The sequence below is a fragment of the Gekko japonicus genome, unplaced genomic scaffold (genome assembly GCF_001447785.1).
Source record: "Gekko japonicus isolate JY-2015 unplaced genomic scaffold, Gekko_japonicus_V1.1 scaffold16, whole genome shotgun sequence".
Classification (NCBI taxonomy): Eukaryota; Metazoa; Chordata; class Lepidosauria; order Squamata; family Gekkonidae; genus Gekko; species Gekko japonicus.
In genome coordinates, this window is record NW_015169777.1 from 353,525 (window position 1) to 375,616 (window position 22,092).

Consider the following 22,092-nt stretch of genomic DNA (forward strand, 5'->3'; position numbering starts at 1 on the left):
CAGTGGTTTAAAATGGCTCAGAACCATTTAAACCCCTGCTTTCTGCTCTTCATGAACCAACACAAACTGCCTTAAAATGTGTGGAAATTCACGGCAGCTCTTTAGTTTGCAAACATTGCTTCGCAAATCACGAACTGGCCAAAATTCATGATGAACTTTAGTTCATGAGCTGGTTCGCAAACATTGCTTCACAAATCACGAACTGGCCAAAATTCATGATGAACTTTAGTTCATGAGCTGGTTCGTGCCACCCCTATTTATGAAGGGTAACAGACAACTTAATAGTAACATATTGAGACTGATAGGGTGAAGGGTGAAGACTGACCTCTTTGCCAACTCTGATTACAGTCCCCTTAGCTCACCCTTAAGTGAAACTGTCTAGAAATGGGCAACTGCAATGGACATATTCCTCTCCCATTTTAGCTCCACTGCCCTCCTCTTCTATTATTATCTTCCTTAATTTAAATTTTAGATTGTAAGTTTCTCAGGGCAAGGCCTTTCTTCTTATACCCTGCAAAACTCCTTGTATATTGATTGCAGAATAATAAAATACGTCAGGAGACTGAAGGGCACTACAGAATAATGGAAATACACATACCTTGGACAGGGATTTCTGCGTAACTTGGCCTTTTGTCTGATAAAGTCGTGAGGGGTTTAGAGGAAGATATTGGTCCACTTATAGAATGCCTCTGAAAGAAAAACAATAATTACTTCTGGGGTACAGAAACCATCCATTAAACTCTGTTTTAATAAATGGCAAAACTAGTTTACGTAATGAATGTTAGGATCTATCTATACTTTTCATCGTATTCTTCCTTTGAGGAACTTAGGGCAGCAACATGGTTCCCTCCTCCAATGGTTTGATCTGGCTTTTACAGTAACTATTAAGACTGGCCCTTCACTGCCTAACCTACCTCACAATGTCATAGTAAGGGTAAACCACTGAAGGTGCACCACTGAGTTCTTTGGAAAAAGGGAACATGATAAATTATAAACAAGACTGAATAAATAATACACTTTCCTCTGCAGATATTCTGTCTTGTATATGTATTTAACATGCTAACCTTCAGGATTTCTTCAAGCCATGCATGCCCTCATCCTCCACACACTTACCTGCATTGGAGATACTGCAGCTGCAGGAGGTGTTTTCAAAGGACTTGGGCTCAGAGGGGTACGAGGAATTGTAGTTGCAGCTGGACTAGGAACTACCAAAACAAAGTTAAAAGTTGCATACCTATATCACAAAATTAGTGTAAAACTTATCCTCTTCTCATCTGAAGCACACACAGCACAAATATGGCAGTCATTTACAGTGTCCACACATCCTAAGATTCAGAGGTATCTTCACGTGAGGCCAATCCAGGACCAACTGACATGACTAGAGACTGACACCTCTCCAACTTTAAATGAATGCAAGCAAACCATCCAACTCACTTACTGAAATGTGCCTTTTTGGTGGACAGTGCTTTTTTAATAGTATTTAAACCCCACAAAAGGTTTAACATCAGCATTCTGTTAAAAGCTACAGGCAAAACAGGCATTCCCATATGATACAGAAATATAAATTAATACAATACAAACAAGGCATCTTAAATAACACCACAGTACTAAAAAAACTGGTTTTTGCCTCCTCAGGCAAGGTTTTTGGAGGAGGGATAGACATACTGTAACAGGCATGTCTATGGGCTTCCCAAATTCCAACAAACATTAATTTTGGAAGCTTTATTGTTCAGTGTCATCATAACAGAGTTACACAGTTATACTTACACTAATGTGAATTGAGTCACACACTAAGACCACTGACTTCAATGGAAGATTATCTCTGTTTAATTACAGTGCACTCCCATGCAAAATTCCCAGTCTAAGCCTTTTTGTTTCAATGGACTTTTGAGTGGAAAAACTCTGCAAAGGATTGCACTGTAAATAACAATATACCAAAGTAATCAAACCATATTTGTGCAGCTACAGTTTAATAAAACATTACCTTGTGAGGCACTATCAAAGGATTTGATGAGTGTTTTTACAGTGGGTGTTGGCTCTGAAGAAGTGGATGACCTGCGACTCAACCCCATTCCTTGCCTCAAAGCTGCTAAGTCCCTTTCAACAGCATTCATGTAGTTGTAAACACGACCACGCTCCTCCTCCTGCCTGAAAATGGGAGTAAGACCATCCTTAACTTTTTAGAAAATGCTTCTTGAAGGCTGAGGTAGCCTGAATCTTGAGTCTGTATCAAAAGAGTATGATATATGTATTTTTTGAAGGCATATGTTTAATTTACATCTTTCTAGTGCCCAGACATGAACAAAAAAAGCCTTCTCAGATGGAAAAAGGCTGTATATCAAATGTCTCTAGCTAAATTTAATTGTCTGGACGGAGCAATAGGACAGAAGTCTTACCCCTTGGATAACATGGCCAAGGTAGGCTTTGACATGGGGCAGAATAACCACAAAACAACTTCATGAAAACAGCAAGCAGACGGTACTTGTCATTAAGTTCACGGATCACAAAATGAGAAAAACACACTTGAGCAAGTGGAATCTATAGGGCTGGGGTAGAATTAACACCATAAAACATTCAGACTATATATTAATAAAGATCTCAGCTCCTACCAAACCATGTGCGACATTAAGTAATTTACTAGAGCCACATGATTCTCTGCATGAAATGGAGACCTGGTACACCACACAATTCAACTGGAGACAATATTACTGAAATCTTGGGAGGGGTAGGGTGTGTTTAAAAAAACAAGTCACATCACAAGCCATCGCTCTTTTACTGGGACAAGTCTAGCTAACAGAACTCAAATCCAGTTGCTGGAGCTTCTGCAGTCGGTGAGCTCATAAAATAATCGATGAGACATTCTGCAGCAGCATTTCTTCACCTACCCCAAAACCCCAGAAGGAGCATAAAACAAAGGTCTCCTATAGGGAAGGGTGCCACAGGGAACATTGCAATTGCTTAGCATGTCCCTTTGTAAGCCTCCAAAGCTCTTAGAGAAAAAGCAGTTTTAAAGAGGACAGTATATCCAACTCAGTTGTGCCGTAATAATACTGGATCCTGTCCCGCCTCCTCTAAAAGCCTTTTGGAATGGGTGTACACACGCATATACTAGGGCGTGTGCACATTATTTATTAATGCATTTATTATTGTACTTATTATATTTAATATATTTATTAAAACATTTATATCCCACCTTTCCTCTTGGTTCAATATTGCTGTTCAAATGTTCACAAGCCTGCCCTCTTGTTCCAAATTCTCCTCCTACAAGGGCAGAGCTCTGCTGTCTTTTATTCTATGTTCTATTGATGCATGGCAACTTGTGGGGTCGGTTTTCTTTTGTTGGCATTTCAGAAATCAGAAATATTGTTGCTGATAGTAACAATTCATGAACACTTAGTTTCTTGATGAACAGCCTTCCAAGTTTTAATAACTAGATTCAAGTCCAGTAGCACCTTAGAGACCAACAAGATTTTTGGAGTATGAGCTTGCAAGAGTCAACACTCCCTTCATTAGATATTTCCCCCCCATAAGTTTATTTTTACAGGGACTGGTGATACAATTATAAAAACAACCAAGAAAAAAACACTGAGTGAGACAATACAATATTACAGCTATGAAGAATCTGGAAATATACACTTTATAAGTTAAAAACTGATATTAACCAAGACCAGAAGGTGAAATGAGCCACTGCAAAGTAAAGTCTTTGGGGCCACCAGGAACATTAATGGATCAAAATAGCAATGGATTAAGGGGATTTAAAGCCCTAGGAACATTTTCACTCTGGGCAAGACAGTTAAATACGGGGAACCACTTCCCTTTGAAGTCTTTGTATAAGGAGATGTTATCAGAGTAACACACCCTGGCAGCGACCTGTTCCATTATAAATTGTTCCCAGATTTTGTGCACCCTTAATTAGATATGAAGTTCTCTAGCATACTACTGGACTCCAATCTTGCTGTTCTACTGCAGACCCACTGAAACTATCTTTGTGGAAAATTTAATAAGTTAATCTTGGGAAAAGATAAGCTATCAATCCAACTTCCAACGACATACTTGCGTGATTTTATTTCTTCCAACTCTTTTGTTAGCTTCTCATTCTTCTCCTGAGCTTCATGGAGCCTGCGCTTTAGGTCCCCGATTTCTTCTTGAGCCTCAGATTTTATATCATTTGCTATGACCACAGCAGTCTGCAGATCAGCTTGGAACTGGCGCCATTCTGCAGACTCCTCCTAAAAACAGAGAATGTAAACATATATTTTTAAAAAGTATTTTAATTAGTAGCAATGAGGTATGCTGTCCAAAGGTACTTACATACCACTTCCCCTGCTTATCCTACTGGTACTCCATGACTCACAGAAAGCCACATTCATAACTGCCATCAAGCAAAAGAGCCACACAACTACTGTATATCTTTTAAACCACCCCAAGCATACACAACAATGTAAGATATAACCATTAATATTAAAAATACCATTATAATCTTTCTAAATTACCATATTTGTTCTAGGCATTTAGGACTGTCTCTCCCAACCACGGTTGAAGCTCAGCCAACCCTTGTTTATCTAGAGTTAAAGGAGGGTTTCTTCCTCTGCCTGCTTGAGCTCTCCTCAGCAGGAGGCACAGCATCTCAGTTACCAAGGCATCCCACTGTGGCCAGTTTGCTCTTTTCCTGAGGGGCTGTCATGGTGATGGTGGTGGTTGTAATCTCTTATGGCCACATACTATCTTCCCTGCTGCAACCCAAGTGCTGGGATGAGAGTGCAGAGGCAACAAAAAAGGCTGATGTGTTACTGGAGATGATGGACCCTTCACTTCCATCCTTGGAATGAGGCTAGTGGCTCAGTGAGAACTGTAGGTTACCTGTTCTCCACTGGCTGTTTCAAGGTGGGAACCACCTGCCAACCACAAGTCCTACAGGGCAATAGCCTTGCTTACTTTCTTGGAGCAATGGGCACGTGCCAGAATGGTGGCATGTCAAACAGCCACATCTGGCTCCTCAGTCACTCACTTACACGATATAGTACTACAGCCCTTCTCCCTGCCCAAGCAAGGCATACGAAATTGTGCTACCTACCCTGAGCCGTCTGTGCAGAGTTTTGATCTCTCTTTCCATGTCGTGCTTTTGGTCTTGAAGCTTTTTTACAGTATCTGGAAAAACAAAACCAAGCCATTTTCACATGCCTCCACAGACACTTAAATACAAACACAATAACTGGAAGTACTTTTTAAAAGAGGTACTAACAAGGCAGCACTTAGTTCCTAATGGACAATTTGTTAAAGCCTAAAGAAAATACTGAAAATACTGAAAATACTTATTTTATTTATTTTTAAATTTATATCCCGCCCTCCCCGAAGGCTTAGGGCGGCTCACAAGGGGCATAAATGCCGAAGTTAAAACAATAAAACAATATAAAACAGCATAAAATATAATAAATACAATTCACTAAAAATTCATTCCACGGTGCTCCAAGAATATTTAACTATAGGTTCAAGATGGGGTTCCAAGATAACTTATGCTAAGCAACAACAGTGATGATAATAATATACAGTAACAGCAACATTCAACAGAAGAACCTTGGTTTCCCCTCCATCACAACCCCCAACAGACAAAACGTTATACAAAAACATCAAGCATGAGCTTTGTATATATGAGGGGGCAATATCAACAAAGACATTTTCCTGCCCCAAAACTGATTTGGTATCCCTAAAGCGAACTTCAGTTTTATCTCTCCTGCCCCCAAGAAATGTGCAAGTAACTCTTTCACCAATACAAGTAATAAAAATAGAGTATTTTCACTCCAGCTACCACAGTGCATACATTTTTAAACACAAGCAAATTATATAAAGGGAAAAATACTGTTCAGCTAAGGATGTCCTACACTGACTTCAGCCCGATTTTTCAAACACAGGCAGTAAAATCATCACATGAAAGATGGCACTGTACTTCTTTCACCTGCTATACAAAATGAATGCAATTTCGGTTGTCTCACTTGTTCACTGTCCAAAAACAGCATGGTGTATCTATTTGTTTATGCCTCTAATGTAGAAAAAGGTTGATGATGAATTCTGCCTTCCTTTTTCAAAAGGAAAACCCAAGGCAGCTAACAAGGAGAATTAGACAGTAAGCCTATTCCTTGGTATGGGAAAGGGCTTTGCTGTACAACCTTCTATACAGTGTCTAGCTATTGGAGGGGAAGTTAACAGTTTGATCAGCAGGCCACTGAAATAAGCCTCACTCTACTGCTATGCTGCAGAATGACTGGATGCTGGTTAAGCAGCAGAATAACCAATAAAACAGGATCACGGTATCTAAAATTAAATTGTCTGGCCTCTGCATGAATGACAAAAGCCACAAAAATCAGGCCAACAGGCCACTCACAGACAGAATACAGGTGTCTCAGTGAACTCTGTGCAGAATAGTTTGGTCCACTGAGGGCGAAACATGATCCGGAAAAAATCAAAGTCCAGAAAAGTTGAGTGTCAGTTAAAAAGAGGGGGCAAGGGACAAATCAACTTGTGAAAGCCTCCAAGGATATAATGATTCCTGGAGGAAGAGAATCTCAGTGCTCCCCCCCAAAAAAAATTCCTCACAGGTTCCCACCTTGATACTTATATCTAATAGTGAATAGCTGATTACCATTAGGGAAACAAAAGTGGTACAAATAGAATATCCTAGACAAGTTGGGGTACATACATACTGGGGAAACTTGCCAGATGTGTAAAGAGAGATGACTTAGTAAATGAAGAGGGAAAATATATTAAAATGGCATGAGGACAGAATGATGAGAGCAGCTGAGTGTCAGCTAAAAGCAGGGAAAAGGAGGAGAAAGAGAAATGAGATTGTTCATGCCCATGAGAGCAGAGGATCCTAGACAGGGGAGAATTTTCAAATCATTCTCCCTTCCCACATTCCCTTGTGGGTCTAAATTTGTACAGGCTACATTTCTCAGAAATTCTACCCTTTCTTGGGTATTGGGAGTAAATGATTTCGAAAACCAAAAGATACAGCCTGTACTGGAAACATAAGCCATGATAAATTATGCAGTTTAATTCAGGGTCATAATATGTCACTAATGGTTTATGAAACACATTGTTGAATGTGCTGGCAGTGCTTCTTTCAAACAAAACCTGCATTTGATCAGCATTAATTGCAGGCTATTCTAATAATTCTAATAATCCATAACTTCTGTAATCTAACTCCAGGAATGTATCTTCTTTAGAGAGAGTTAGTTCTGACTCTCTTCTAGAACATGGACTAAGAAGAAATTGCAATTATACCAGGAACAACTTCAGTTTTGCTATTGCTTAATTCTTTTAAGAAACTGTTTCACTAGGTGGCTGGAGCTGAACAAAGTTATAATGCTTAATCTTGCATTATTCATTAAGCTCCCAGTGTATACATAAAATTTTATTGCACATATAAAATAGTGTGTACAAAAGTGCAATTAATAATCTGTATGATTAATATTACTACATATGACACAGACCTAATATTTATGCAAGTAGACTGTAGATTTAAAAGACCAAACATCTAATCACAAAGACAAAAGACACTTATTTAAGGTTTGCTTGACAGATGGTGGTGGAGATGTGTTTAAGATTGCCATTATGATAGTTTAGCAGTTTAGAACACAAATGCCCATCTTTAAAACCCAACTCTGCCATCTAGTGAACTTATTTGCTATTTTTTTTAAAAAAGCTTGTTCAGGTTCTCCTAGAGCATGGTGTGGAGGGGAGATTGTGCCTTCCCATCCTTAGGATGTAATTATTCTACTGGACATAATGTGTAGGTGTAATGTTTGAATAGGGCACATGCATGTAAAAACCAACTTCTATAGGCCTAAACACCACCACCTATATAAACCTGGACGTTAATGGCATAATCTGGCCCTGTGCATGTATGTGCTATACAAATATTATATCCAGAGCTCAGAAAATCTGGAAAAGGAATCATACTCAGGATCCTCAAACATATACAGATGGGGGGAGGAAGAATATAATTTCAAATTGGACTTTCATGCTGCCATTTAATATTTTCAGCATCTTGCTTAGATAATCAGAGTCTGATATTACTTTCAGGATTTTTATTCAGCCTTTCTCCAGTGACAGGCCTAAGCCAACTCTGGCTGTGGTCACACGGAGCATTAGGCAAGCTAGAGAGACGGAAGATAGGCAGATTTTCCGGGCGCGATCTCACCGACACATCTGGGAAGCGTAGAGCTCCTGTGGCGCACCCGAGGCTTCACTCCGAAAATGCGCTGTAAAAAACTAGTACCTCCGAGGTACTAGTTTCCGGAAACCGCAGGGCATGGGCGGGCATCTGATTGCGTTTCCGGTGGTAGTTCCGGCACCCACCCATGTCCCCTCGCAAAAAGGTTCCCCCCCCCCCAAGTCTCCACGGATGCGCACAAGCACCCAACGGAGCATGTGCACACTTTAGTTTAACAAAAAAACCACAACCCCGTTTGCCCCGCTTCTTTGCAGCGCCGCGGGAGTGTCCTGTGATCGGCACCTCCCCCTAACCATGGGACCTCCACGGGACGTCTGCTCGTGCAACCGCGCGTTATTTTGCCCCGGGGCAAACAGCCACACTCCCCCCCCCCGCATTTTCTGGCCTATATGACCGGGGCCTTAGTTATATTTTTAAAAAACAGACCACTTTCAATAAATGTTTAAAAAGTAACATTAACCAAAACAATCAGTCATTATCCTGCTACAATATCAACTATTAAAAGCTCCCATCATCATTCAGCTGCACACATCTTCATGAATCATTCAGCCTGGCAGACCTTCCGAAATATCAAAAGAATGGATATTTTCCTGGTACTAGCTTGTATCCAATGATGCATCTATGGAGTATTGATTTTCCTGTATTTCTCTTCACTACTGCAGCTCCTCTGACCCTGGAAGGACCATTTCTAGAATTGTGGAACCTAAGTAGAAGATTAGCTGTTCAGGTCTGGTGGCTGCAGTACAGGGTGGTGGTAAGATTTTCCCCTTCTTCCCTCTTGCACCAGCACACCTCTGCTAATGGAAGAAACAGAAGGGGGCAATTTCACCCCTTCCACCTCCCCACTGCAGTCCCCCAACCCAGACAGCTCTTCCTCCACATTGAGTGATCCTTCTAGGAGTAAGAAGGGGCTGCAGGAGTGGATACAAGCTGTCATCAATAAGACCACTGCACAACACTGAGGTCACCATTTAAAAAGTGTGAGACTGGGCAGTGGCCATTCTAACAGGACGGCAGGAGGGAACTGAGCAAACATTCACTGAAGGAGCAGAATGCCACAAGGGTTCACAACGGGAATTTGTGAGTTCCAGACCCTGAAGGACTTATAGATAAGAACCAGCATTTTGAGTCAGGAACAGGGAGAGATCTAATGCAACAATCTTCAAATAAGTGTAAGTGCACGGGGGCTTGCTGCTGATAACAAATGAGCTTCTATATTTTACACTGATTTAAGTTTATGAATCTGTGCTAAATGAAGTTGGAAAAAAGGCTTTTTTTGCCACAACACCAATATGTTCTTCTTCCAGAGGAGCAAACTGTAGCAAAGTCCCTAAACTCTTAACTAATTCTAACAGAGATAAGCCTACCCCATCAAGGGTAGGCACATATCACCATCCAATACCTCAGCTTTTTCAACCATCACCTTTGTTGCCTAAATTCACTGTCAGCTTGTTCTCCCTCAGCTATGAAGACAGCAGACAGATACTAGCATAGAACTGAAACAGCTACTGCTGGAGGCTTAGATAAAAAGACATCCTGTGAGAATACCATACTACAGAACACCACAGAATAAATCCCAAACTACTGATTTCAGTACGCCCACTGCAACCCTTTGAACAGTCTGAAAAGACTTACACCAGTCTAATGCCCTCCTCTAATTCATAGTCCAACTTTCAGGAGTTTAAAATTGAATGGTCAACTATACTGAGGGCTGATGAGAGATCCAGCAGAATCAGTAAGGAAGTGTGCCTCTTAATGTGCAAATGGAGATTGTCCACCAGAGCAACCAAGGCAGTGTCTGTTTGATAGCCAGCCTGAACCAGGTCAAGGTAAGATAAGTCATTCAGGAAGCACTGGAGATGCTTTGCCACCACCCTCTCAATTATACTCCCTAAGAAAGAGATTTGAGACTGCCCTTTAATCAGCTGCAACCCTTTTATCAAGAGAGCACTTCTTTTACAGAGGATCAATGACCATTTCTTTCAGTGATCTCAAAGTCCCCTTCAAATAGAATTCTAGCTCTACCACCTTGTCGCTCTAAGATTTTAGTAGCTAGGATGGTCAAGAGGCAGACCTTCCCAACACCCTGGACTCTGCCATCACTGTCCAAGGATATAAAACGGTACCAGAGAATGCTTCAGACACCTCTACTATATAAACTGCTCCCAAACTGGCACCTGTGTTGTGGATACAATTAAGCTTAGCTGACACAATGGTAGTGAAGAAATATTGCTTCTTTGCTATTACTGCTATGCCATTGATCTTTCAAGGAGCTTTACAACATGTTTGTCATCTTTGTTTATTTATGTTAATGATGCTTCAGATGTCTTTTGACCCTCTTCAGTACTCCTAACATAATTCTGAACCATGGAGTCAGGTGACTTCCAGAGGGTGGAAGAGAATGCCAAGAAGCACACCATCTATTCCTTCAAAGCAAACAGTGTTGCACTTATCTATAACTGTTGTTCATCGAGGTGTCTTCTGTGCAAGCACACATTGGGACTGCGCTTCTGCAGGCCAGCCACCAGTGGCTCTTTTACAGCCGCTCTGGATTTTTCTATCCTTCAAGGGGAGCCAGTTTGGTGTAGTGGTTAAGAGCGTGGACTCGAATCTGGGAGAACTGGGTTTGATTCCCCACTCCTCCACATGCAGCTGCTGGTGTGACCTTGTGTCAGTTATAAGTTCTTTCAGAACTGTTCTCTCAAGGGCAGTTCAAGAGAGAGCTCTCCCAGCCCACCTACCTCACGGGGTGCCTGTTGTGAGGAGGGGAAGGGAAAGGGAATGTAAGCCGCTCTGAGACTCCTTCGGGTAGTGAAGGGCGGGGTATAAATCCAATCTCTTCTCCTCCTCCTCCTCCTCATTAGAGGCCATTTTCCCACCTACCATGCTCCACAGGATTCAGTCAACAAGCAAATAATATCATTCCCTCAAATGGGAGGTCTTCCACGTTCTGCCTGGTGTCAGGAGGAAGAGCCATGAAGCACAGCCAAGCATGCCTTCTCAGTACGAGTGCTAAAGCCATGGTCCTGGAGGAGGAGCCAGCAGAGCATCTGCCTGCACTAATCTGTTGCTTGGAAAGGCGCAATGCTTCTGCTTGAAGACGTTTAGCCAAAGGCTTCTTGTCTTCAGATAGAAATTCTATATAAGCAGCCATTTTTTCCCCAGAGGAACAACTGATATCCTCCCACAACTGCATCATAGTTGGCAATGCACAGGTTGAGTGCAGTCAAAGAGTAAAATTTTCTACTAAGTGCATCAATCTTTTGCCCTTCTCTATCTGGTAAGGAATGCACCCCTGTACGCTGTTTCCCCTGCATCTCTTCAGCTATGAGGGCTGAAGCTGGAGGATGGCAGAACAAATAGGTATGACAATCTTGTTGCACTCTGTATAAATTCTCCACCTTTTTGGATGTGGCAGCCATGATAGCTGGCTTCTGCCAGAGGGCCTTGGAGATGTTGACAATACCCTCCAGGGTAGGGAAGGTGATTATACCAGGCGACTCTGCATAGAGCTTGCCTAAGATCTTATCTCGAGGTCTTTGATTGCTGGAGGTCACTTCTATTTCCAGCAGTTTAGCCATTTGCATCATTTGCTCTGCATAGAGCTTAAGATCTTCATTAGGTGACACTGGATCAGAGTCCCCTACAGTGTCATCAGAAGGGCCTGATGATAAGTCTGAGCCTGGACCAGAAAGGTAGTCAGACCTCAAAGTCTGCTCTTCCTCATAATCTGAATGCCCTATAAGGGGGTGAGGAGAGATTCCAGGAAGATACCAAACTGGAGGACTCATAGTGTCACGGTTCCATAAAAAGAGGTCCCTTGGTTCCGGAGGTGCTTTTTGTGACTTCCAGTCACCCCATTCATGAGGTCTAAGAGAAGGAAAGTAGTAAGGGTATCCTTGCCAAGGAGGTGAAGTCACTCTGCCACGGAGCTGGGGACGATGGTTCCAATGGAGTGAACAACTAGCTGCTGGAAACCCCAAAGTGCCTTCGTCAGGCTCCAATTCCCCTTCAGAGTGAATGAGACTGGGAGGCATACAGAGAAGGAGTTTGTGGTGGAGAAACTCCCCTCTGTTCCATTGGAACTGCAGTTGATTTGGCTGGAACTGAAGAGTCAATTGATTCCAGGAGCATCTTGGGACTGGAACATTGCCTCTCCTTATGTTTGGACCTGGAATGTGTTTTCTTAGGTGAGGGTTCTGACACACAACGTTCAGTTGAGTGAACAGGTGATCGGACCCGATGCTTTAGTTCTGTCCCCGGAACTGAGACACTTGATGCCGGACTCACAAGTTGATAATTTCTAACAGGTGATTTCAAAAGCAAGGATTGCCTGTGCTCTGCCGGGTTATTAGAGAAAGAGAGTGCTTTCTCCCATAAACTTGCCTCTAAGTACACTGCTTGATACGAGCAGACTTTTGGGGTAAATTGGAGGCAGATCTTACATGCGGCTGTATTACGGGCCTCACCCAAGCAGAAAAGGCAGAGAAAGAGCTCATCTGAATGGGTCATTTTTGTACCACACTGGATACATCTTTTAAATAAAGCCTTCTGCAACATTTCCCAAAAAGAAGTGAGCCAAGAAGCAAAGAAACTTCGAGACAAACTCATGATACCTCACAATGTGGCAATGAAGAAAGGACTGAGGGAAAGGGGGAGCTTCTCTCTGCAGAGCATGTGATCCTTAGGTGAGGAAACAGACTCTAATGAGCTCTGCAGGGGAGGGGCTCCCCTTGGAGGGTAGGCAAATCCATAGAAGCTGTAAGACAGCCTATGGTGGCTGGCCTGCGCAAGCACAGTCCCAATGTGGGACTACACAGAAGAATGAAGATGAAACTATATTATAGACTCTAACCAAGGCTAAATCTAGATCAAAATGATTTCCTGAACTCTGTACCTAGGAACAACTACTGGATATAGAAAGACTGAGTTAAGCCTGATGATTCTATGCTTCTCCTTCCTAAGATGAGGGGACATTCTCTCTCCCCCCCCCCGACTCCACTACTACATCAAGAGGTTTCTTGCCAATGAAGAGCTGGTTCAATCTGAATGCAGCATCAACTGCCTAAAACTTGAGACCTTGCATCTAATAGTCAATGTCCCTGCTGCTGCTCTGAACTGTAAAGGATCCAAGGCTCCATTTGCCATCCAAGCTGGCAGTTAAAAAAATTATGCATCCCTTCCCTAACATGCTTTGGCTCATGAAAAATCTCCTCTAATAGCTGACGTGCTGATGACACAGAAGCTCTGGCAAAAATAGAGATCAAACAAAAAGAAATCAATGTTCTGACACATCATTGCCTCGTGGGAATTTTGTACAATGAACTGCTTTTCTATACTCCATGTCCTTGAAGGAGTCCTTGCCTTGAAGGAGTTCTTGCCATCACTGGGGACCACTGCCCCAGAAATTATATGAGGAAACTGGAACAGAATCCAGTGGAGTCTGTATGAGATGTAAGACAGCCCTGGTATGAGAGAACTATTTAGCTGCTGCAGCAGATGTTTTACTGGAAAAGGGAGAAGACCATTCCTCTTTCATCTTGTATCTTCTCATGAGGAAAGACATCCTTGGCTTGGCTATCTTGGAACTGTAGCTCTCTCCTACTGGAGTTTTAGAGTACAATGGGTTTTACTCAACAAAAGATGGGGGGGGGGAACCCATGAGAAGAGCTGTGAGGGACTGGGCCCCAGCTCCAAAGCCTCCACTCCTCATGAGCTCACCCAGACATTTGTTGTACAAGATTACAGAAATGACTTGTGACTCATTTGAGACTGATTCTCACAGCTAAGGATTTACGAACAGAAAGTTGAGGACCAGGCAATACAGGCTACCTGCTGGATAAGATCTGTGTTGGTTGTTAATGCCTAAACAGCTAAAGATGGGAAGGAAGAGCGATTTTGCCCTATTTTTAGCTCTCTGGCCCTTTCCTGCCTTTTCTGCTACTGCAGAAGTAGGTGGGCTGGGCAAATGAGGAGGGATAACAAATGATCTGAATTCTCAATTCTTTGAGCCACTGGAAGATGGGAAAGAAACCACAGAAGTCTCTTAGCACCATCTTCCTAATCCAGGTCCAGATGTCAGTGAAAAGCATGTTTCCCTCAATCACAGGCAGTGCATGGGGAGGAAAGAGGGAACAGTCTCACATTGGGGGGGGGGGGAGTTGTGCCTTGTCTCCAGTTCAGATGGCTGCTGATTTGTAGCTGCAGCAGTGGCTGATCCTGGCTCCTGAAATGGACATGCCTGTCACGCTTCAATCTTTTGGCTCCAAGGCACCTTGTAAGAAGCAGTACTAGCGATGGACATTTATGGTTTCCATACTGTGATCCTTCCATTCTGTGCCTCCCAGGAAAGGAGAAGGCCCTCCCCTGGCTTTTTGGTTAGGTTCTGAGATGAGTTTCAGAGGAGAAGGCGCCTTTGGGCTGGCTTGAGGCACCTACAAATGTCTTTTCTAATGAAATACCACCTTCTAAATCATCACATTAACGTCTGAACTCTTTTCTTTTATAGAAAGAGAAACAAAAAGAAAGAAGAAATAGAAGGAACAATAAGCCCCCAAAGGATCTTAAAAACCTATAGACCAGGCTATGTGAACAAACTTGCATAACTAGTTTCCTGCTGGATCAGACCAATAGTCCATCATCCTGTCTCAGACAGTGGCTAACTAGTTCCTTTGGATGGTCAACAACAGGGCATAGAGGCTAAGACCTTCCCCTAATGTTGCCTCCTGGCTCTGGGATTCAGAGGATTAGTGTCTCTGAATGTGGAGGTTCCCCTCAGTCACCATGGCTAGTAGCCATTGACAGACTTATCCTCCATGAATCTATCTAATCCCCTTTTAAAGCTGTTTATTCCTGTGGCCATCACTACATCCTCTGGCAGCAAATTCCACGTTTTAAATACTTTCTGTGCAAAGGAGTATTTCCTTTTGTCTATCCTGAGCCTACTGCCCATCAGTTTCATTGGATACCCTCAAGTTCTAGTGTTTTGGGAAAGAGAGAAACATTTCACTTTGTCAACTCTTTCCATCCCATAGATAATTTTATAAACTTCTATCATGTCTGCCCCCTCCCCCAGTCATCCCTTTTCTAAACTGAAAAGTCCCAGACTCCTCAGCCTTTCCTCATAGGGAAGGTTCTCCAACCCCCTTATCGTCTTGGTTGCCCTCCTCTGTATTTTTTTCAGCTCTGCAATGTACTTTTTGAGATACGGTGGTTCAAAGTCAGCTGGTGACCTTCCTAGCCGGGTCTCCTCAGTCCTAGCCTTGCACATTGGCTATCTCAGTTCAAGGCATGTTGCATACACTGCTTTCTTATAATAACTTTACGAATTTGTTAGTGCGACTATATTACGCAGATGGTAGGATGAAGCTGAGCTGGACAGGTTTGCACAAAGTGATTTTGACCAGACTCAAGCCAGAGACCCCTTGACTACTATTTTTCTCTAGCCTAGAATGCCAATCAACTGTCTAAACAATGTTCTCTGCTCCTCAGATTTTAAATATTAGCTAGACTTCATAAAAGGTACTGTATTTTAAGTTCAATGTAACATCACATAGCAGTTATGCTTCATAGCGACCACAAGATGTCATCCTCCACTCTTTTCCTATAGGACACAGAACAAAGTTTGAGTCCAGTGGCACCTTTAAGACCAAAAATCTTTTATTCTGGTTATAAGCTTTCGTGTGCACACATACTTCAGATACATTGAAACAGAAGTCACCCATGACTTCTGTTTCAATGTATTTGAAGAAGTTATGAGTGCACACCAAAGCTTATACCCAGAATAAAAGATTTTTGGTCTTAAAGGTGCCACCGGACTCAAACTTTGTTCTACTGCTTCAGACCAATACAGCTACCCACCTGAACCTATAGGACACAGTCATGCAGCCACTAAAAACAACCTTCAACTAGGATTTATAGACTGCATTTCAAATTACTAAGTGTATTTGTCTCTACTTCAATTAAAGCAGCAGCTGATCTGCAGGGCCTGTATTGGAAGCAGGGGAACAGGTGCAAACAGGGGAGGCACTGGCCACCAAGGACAATAGGAGCAGTACTGGTGAGCCGATGGCCTGGGAGTCCCCCTCCTGCTGGGACAACTCCCTCCATAAGCTGGTGGCCCTTGCCACATGCAAGGCAGCTGCAAGCTGCTACTGCCACAAGCCAGCAGCCCTGCCTCATGAAAAGCAGGCAGCTTGCTCTTCTCTCCTCTCTCGGGGTGTGTGCGCGTGCGCATGTGTGAATTTCCATGGTTGTTTTTGCCTCCCACTCTGGCCGTGGGTATAAAGCCCTACTGATGCATTTTGACAGGGTAGGGCAAACATCCGCACAAGTTTGTATATTTTTGCGTTAACATTACCATATGCGTTAAATGTGAGACGAAGCTGTCACCACCATTGCCATCTGCTTGCTAAACTGGCCTGTTCCATCCCCCTGGCCATTTGCCCTTTTGCCTTTATCCATTCAGCTAAATACAAAGGTCAATGGTGTATCAAGCAAATCATCACCCAGAGTTGTAAAACACAGACTGTTTGACAACTAGTCTACAGATCTACAGAGAGGACGTTGCTTCAGTTCCTCAAAGACTCTTTAAGTCTATCAGTTCATATTTCATTCTCACTTAAAAGCCTACACTTGGTGATGAGCCTTAAAATTAACTGAAATAATCTTCAATAACTTCCTGTCTCCTGGAACAGCAAGTTATGCTCAGTATTTAAAGATTCCTTCCAGTTACATGTGTATGCAGGGTTTCCTGTTTTCCTGGAGCTGCATCAAATAAAGCTTTGCCACATCTTTCAATTTCAGACATGGCTTTTTAGGGATATGACAGGCTGTTTTGGGTGACCTGAAAAGTCAATGTGCATGCATGAAACACTGAGATCCTTTGGATCCCAATCTTCAACTTGCAGGGAGCAAGGCTGCTTACCTCCATACAACAGATCAATTAACTATGCTTTCCCAAAGAAAACTGACAAGATGGTAAAAAAGGAGGAATAATTTAAAAGCTGATTTCATAAAAATAATATGAAGGTCAGGTACTATTGCATAAAAGTGTCACTGTATGACTTAAGTAAAACCAACAATCCCCCCAAAGACATTCAAAGCGTGAGCCAACAAACCATTTTTAAGGGCCAGCACTTTAAGAAAAAGATCTGTTCTACAAGAAAAAATTGAGTCGCCCTGAGTTAAGATTTTACTATAAAAGTAGGCTACAAATTTCTGATATAAATATATGTTAATGACATGGATAGCAAGCCCTACTTACCATTAGCGTGCAAGAATTTTCTCTACCATGCAGAGAATATTTTTAATGTTCTTTTTGTATGGGAACCCACAGCAACTTAGAATATATCTAGCAGCCCTACATAAGAAAGATGCACTACTTACTCTCCAAGTCGGATATAATGAGATTGTCATGGAGTTTTACAGCTCGATGCTGCTCTACTTCATCTTCCAATTCAAATATGGTTTCCTTCATATCACTCCTTTCTGTTTCTTTTTCTTCCAGCTCTGTTCGAAGCTTGTCTAAAGTCATATTCAGATCCTGAATTTGCTTCTTAGCTTCTTCTTGGAAAGCTCTATATTCATCTTCTATCTAAATTTTTTTAAATTACATATTTTATTTCTGTAATCACCACTTCCAACTATTGCTCTACATTCCATAAAAATCTAATTTGCCATACCAAAATATTAACATTATATAATTATATTTAATGGCATCATCCTTATATCTAACTTCATTGTTATGCTATTAATAAAATTTCCAAAATATATACAAAAGCATGGCTTTTATGCAGTTATATTTATATGGTTGTAGCTATAAACTTTATTACACAAAGTACCACAGGAGCTGAATTAGTGATAAGTTAATATCTACTATATGAAGTTTTTAATGATGATTTATTTCTTTGAGAACTGTATTTGACAACAGTATATAAATAAAATCAGCATGCACCTGCCTTTTGCAAACCAGACCATCTAGCACAAACTATCTACTCTGACAGATGTGCTCCTGAAGGTTTGAGGCAGAGATCTGTCCAAGCCCTGCAGCTTAAGATCCTTTTTATCTGGAGTTACTGGGGACTGAATTTGGGAACATTTGCATGCAAAACACAAGCTCTATCACTGGACCTTCCCCTAACTTATGTGACATGATATGAGAAGCAAAGAGATTCACTCAAAAATATATTGATGACAGAATTGATGATTCTCCTCTAATGAGCCTAATATTCAAAATTTAACCCATGGGAGACAAACAGGGAAATTGTCAGTGGGGAAGTAAATACGTCCCTTACAATTACACAAACCCCATCCTTTACCAAAACTAAGATTAAGGGATCCTACCAAATGCTTTATGGAAAAAGTGGCTTTTGAAAAGGGATCTCAAAATGAAAAGCAGCTTCACCAAGGCATTCTTGGAGGAAGTTCCAGGTATTAGACGTGGTACTGCTTGAGGTATAAGATATTTGGGTAGATGAGGGATGTGGAGTGCATGGGTATGTGGGTGCTAGATCATCAGGGCCTTTGAAGGCAAGGGGTGAAGAGTTCATACCAGACTGACAGACAGTCAGCACGGGGATATTTAGTACTGCATTGTCAGAGGAACTAAGAAAGGTGAATGGTTTTGGCAACCGAGTACTAGATGGAGAAGAGGAAATCAAAGTGGGACAATGGAAGACCAGAGAAGGGGAAATTGCAGTAATCAGGGCAAGCGATGAACAGAGATTTCACTGAGGGGACAGAGAAGAAGGGCAATATCTTTGACAGGTTGCAAAAACATAAGTAATACCCACTGGTTAACAGACTCATGGCAATGAAAGACAAAAAAAGAAAACCCCAAACAAGTCACAGATAAATACTTTGTGCTTATTCTACAGCGTAGACTGTAATGCTATCACTCCCTGAAAGGGAAAAAAGTTGTAATCTTTAGCTAAAAACAATCCTCACAAACAATTTCCACAAAAGCAGCTACACAATTAACACAGTCAAACAAAGTTCTAAGCCAGCTGCTTGTATCCCTGTTCCTTCCACTTCCCCCCCCCCAAACATTCCAGAAGTCATGTGAAAAGAATTCCCCCTTGTTGAACATCATTTTCTAAAAAACATTACCTTTGCAATGGTGTCCTGCAGGCGATTGGCATCATTGCGTGTGTGAGCTAGCTCCTCTTGTAGGCTGCTGGCTAATGTCTCTGCTTTTTCCTTGTCAAGCCTGACACTTTCGAGTAAGTCTTGTATATCTGATTTGTCACCAGAATTATGTATGGAATATAGTTCAGCTACCTTCTGTTTTTCATGCTCCAACTGAGCTTTCAGCCTGTTCATCTCAATCTGATCACCAGCTAATGTGGCTTTGTACTCATCCAAGGTGGCTGCTAGAGTGTTCTTGCTCTTCTGTTCTGACTCAATAATTCGTTCCATGTGATGATTCCGTTCCTTCAGCGCTCCTATCATCTCCTGGGCTTCTTTGTTATCTTGTTCTGCCATTTTGAGAGTGTTGCTCAGATGCTGCTGGACTCCAAGGAGCTGTTCTCTTTCAAAACGTGCATTCTCTGCAAGGTCCATGTAACGTTGCTCTAGCTCCATATAGCGCCCACTTTTCATGTCTTCATCAATAACGTAAGAAATATGATGTTCATCTAAAAGTGATCGGAAATATTCCATCTGTCGACTAAAGTGTTCTAACTTATCACTCTGCTGGCACAAGGATTCCATAAGAATAACCTTTTCTTCTCCAAGCCTTTCATTCTCACTGTTCAATTCTTGAGTAATTTGCTGCAAATCTGCAAGTTCCTGAAGAGTTGCTTGAAGTTCTTCAGCTGTGCTATGCTGGTTCTCTTCCATCTGGTGTATTCGTTCTGTCAAACAAGCCACAGATACTTCGCTGGCATTGCCACTGCTCCCCTTTCTTGATCTTTCTATGCTTGGCACACCCTCAGACTCTGAAGATGATGGCGCATCTAAGGCATCATCACTTGAAGTGAGCGGCTGATAAACTTCACTGCACTCACTGTCCAAATTATCCATGGAGTTACTATGTTGATTGTCCATTAAAGTATTCTCATCCTGGCTCAAAAGATCTTCTACTGAACCAGGAGCAGAACCTTCCACTGAAGAAGTAAGGGTGCCCCCACCATCACTGTGGTTTCCAGCTGTGATTTCTTGGCTCAAGGACTGGTAGCTAAATAGTTTTTCAGTGTTATCTAGCCTTTGTTCCAGAGAAAACCCTAACGCATTTAATCTATCCTTCAACATCCGATTCTCGTTTTTCAACTGGTTGAGTTCCTCCCGGATGGCAGTGTTTTGTTCTTGCAATTGCAGTAATGTGGATTCTACATCAGTTGGCTGGTGGACAGTGATGATTTCTTTTTCTTCAGATTTTTCATCTCCCTCAAACTGATCTTCATTAAGGCCTAGTTGAGCACGCATTTCTCTGAGCTCATTCCTCAGGTGTAAGATCTCTACATCTTTTGTTTTGGCTAACGTTAAAAGATCTTTCACTTTTGCTTCTAAAACAGCTTTGTCACTTATCTGATTGTCTGATTTAGACTTGCTCATTCGAACATCGGAGTCTGGGTTAGTACGACTACGGGAGCGCTTTGCAAGGATTGTATCATTGCCTGTCTGTCCTGTTAGGGGCAGTTTTTTACTTTGAGTCAGCCGGGAACGGTCACGAATTCTTTCCCGAGAAGAGCTACATTCCTTAATTCCAGATGAAGTACTACGTTTGGCTGCAGAACTTGTGCCTGTATTTTTAAAAGGTTAGAAAGACAATTAAACTGGCTTGTAATTGTACAATTCCATGCAAAGCAATGTGTTTTCCAGAATTATGCTACACTTTCTAATCCATGTAGCTGGAAATTATCAGGAGTGAGGTACAACACACATCTTATTAAAATGGAATTAAAGAATTGTTTTTTTGAAGTTAGTGCAAATGTTTTAATTTTGATTTGAATAGCTAAGCATAACTCTGCATTTCTTCCAGTTCTAAAGGCATAGTATTACATCTCAAATAAACCAAAAAACCTATTAAGACAGCACATTTATACAAAACTAGGAGTAAGGCCCGTTGTGGGAAGAAATACAATGAGCTCTAGAAGGAAGCTCCAGGTGAGTGTCCCAGCTGTGGCTGGTGGGGCGGCAGAGGGAAGGGGAAAATAGAGGGAGGCAAGCCATGTTTATTTCCTTCTGCTTAGCTATAAAGCAGGGCTGTCTCAAGTCATTTTGCTGCCCCGTGGGTAGTATGGGAGGACAGCCTCATGGTAAGAGGTATGGTTCCCTCCACCCCGGATTTAGGCTGATTTGGGGTTATGCAGTGGCAGCTAAGGTAGAAAACCACCTCTTCCTATGTCATGTCTTCTGGGTTCCAAGGGTCTGGAAAGCGGTTCCATAGCCAGTTACAGGGTTGCCAACTCTGGGTTGGGAAATATGTGGAGATTTGATGGGTAGAACCTGGGGAGGGAAGGGGTGGGGAGGGACCTCAGCAGGGTATAATGTCATAGAGTCCACTGGCCAAAGCAGCCATTGTCTCCAGGAGAACTGATCTCAGTCATCTGGACATCAGTTGTAATAGCTGGAGATCTCCAGATGCCACCTGGAGGTTGGCTTATGTTAATTTGGGACTATGCAGTGGCAGCTAAGGTAGAAAAGCACTTCCTCCTATGCCATGTTTTCTGGGTTCCAAGGGTCTGGAAAGTGGTTCCATAGCCAATTACATGGTTGCCAACTCTGGGTTGGGAACTACCTGTAGATTGAGGGGTAGAGCCTGGGGAGGACAGGGTTTGGGGTGGGGAGGGACTTCAGCAGGGTATAATGCCATAGAGTCCACTGCCCAAAGCAGCCATTGTCTCAAGGAGAACTGAACT

The 22,092-nt window shown here is 42.2% G+C and overlaps 1 protein-coding gene across 3 annotated transcripts in view; it reads right to left on the reverse strand.

The window, feature by feature from the left end:
* SPECC1L (sperm antigen with calponin homology and coiled-coil domains 1-like) overlaps positions 1 to 22,092 on the reverse strand; it is a 77,647-nt gene that overhangs the window by 32,074 nt on the left and 23,481 nt on the right. For all 3 annotated transcript variants that reach the window (XM_015416715.1, XM_015416716.1, XM_015416717.1), the window contains exons 4-10: positions 19,340 to 20,973; positions 17,618 to 17,825; positions 5,075 to 5,148; positions 4,054 to 4,229; positions 1,985 to 2,148; positions 1,114 to 1,205; positions 599 to 689 (exon numbers count right to left, since the gene is read on the reverse strand). In XM_015416715.1, coding sequence (XP_015272201.1) covers positions 599 to 689; positions 1,114 to 1,205; positions 1,985 to 2,148; positions 4,054 to 4,229; positions 5,075 to 5,148; positions 17,618 to 17,825; positions 19,340 to 20,973 — 2,439 coding nt within the window. The remainder of the gene's footprint in view (positions 1 to 598; positions 690 to 1,113; positions 1,206 to 1,984; positions 2,149 to 4,053; positions 4,230 to 5,074; positions 5,149 to 17,617; positions 17,826 to 19,339; positions 20,974 to 22,092) is intronic.